The 700-nt window shown below is 51.0% G+C and overlaps 1 protein-coding gene across 2 annotated transcripts in view; it reads right to left on the bottom strand.

Moving 5' to 3' along the window:
* Nucleotides 1–542, bottom strand: part of LOC119581614 (chitin deacetylase 1-like) — a 14718-nt gene extending 14176 nt beyond the window's left edge. Inside the window, exon 1 of one of the 2 annotated variants that reach the window (XM_037929730.1) lies at nt 456–542. In XM_037929730.1, the coding sequence (XP_037785658.1) occupies nt 456–522 (67 nt within the window). In that variant the 5' untranslated portion in view covers nt 523–542. The remainder of the gene's footprint in view (nt 1–455) is intronic. The other variant, XM_037929731.1, reaches the window with a different exon arrangement.
* Between the last annotated feature and the right edge of the window lie 158 nt (nt 543–700).

Here is a 700-nt window from a genome sequence, read left to right on the forward strand (position 1 = left end):
TCCCACCCTTTCAACCCGAGGACACAGTGAGGACAAATTTAATTCACGCAAAAGACAAATGACTGAATGAAAAATCTGCTCGAATGAATAAGCATTTTGCCGAGAGAAACCTGCCAGGAGAAAACACCAATCATGATAAAAGGCTGAAAATCCTTCGCAAAATCACTCAACTTTCGCCGTTTTGTCACTTCGATGTCGAACTTGGCAAGTGGGATGGGAATTTCTTTTGCATTTGTTTTGCGGATTATTAAACTTTTTTTTTCTACTCAAGAGCAGCGCACTACATGAGCACCAAGACATATTTCGTATTTTCTTCGTGAATCTCGTGCTCGATTTTAAACCCCCTCTCGCGCGCGCGTGTGTGACGACGACCTTAACACAAACCCCACGAACAACGAATTTCTTCCGTGTGACTATACAGTCGCTTCCACAAACCCGTTACGGCAGACACTCACCCGTTGTTGCGACGGCCGCCAGCGCCACCAGCAGGAGCACCCCGAGAGTTAGCTGCCTTTGCCCCATGGCTGCAGCTGGGAGTCTGACGAAAGCTCCGCGGCAGCCCCTTTATATAACTTTCGCCTCCCTACACAGCGGAGTACGTGGGGGTGGGGGAGTGGAGAGGGTAGGGGGAGGGGAAGGATGTGGGGGTGGAGAGAGAGTGTGGAGGGAGGAGAAGGGGGGAGCAGGTGGGGTTGGAGAG

This window comes from Penaeus monodon, chromosome 15, assembly GCF_015228065.2.
Source record: "Penaeus monodon isolate SGIC_2016 chromosome 15, NSTDA_Pmon_1, whole genome shotgun sequence".
Taxonomy (NCBI): domain Eukaryota; kingdom Metazoa; phylum Arthropoda; class Malacostraca; order Decapoda; family Penaeidae; genus Penaeus; species Penaeus monodon.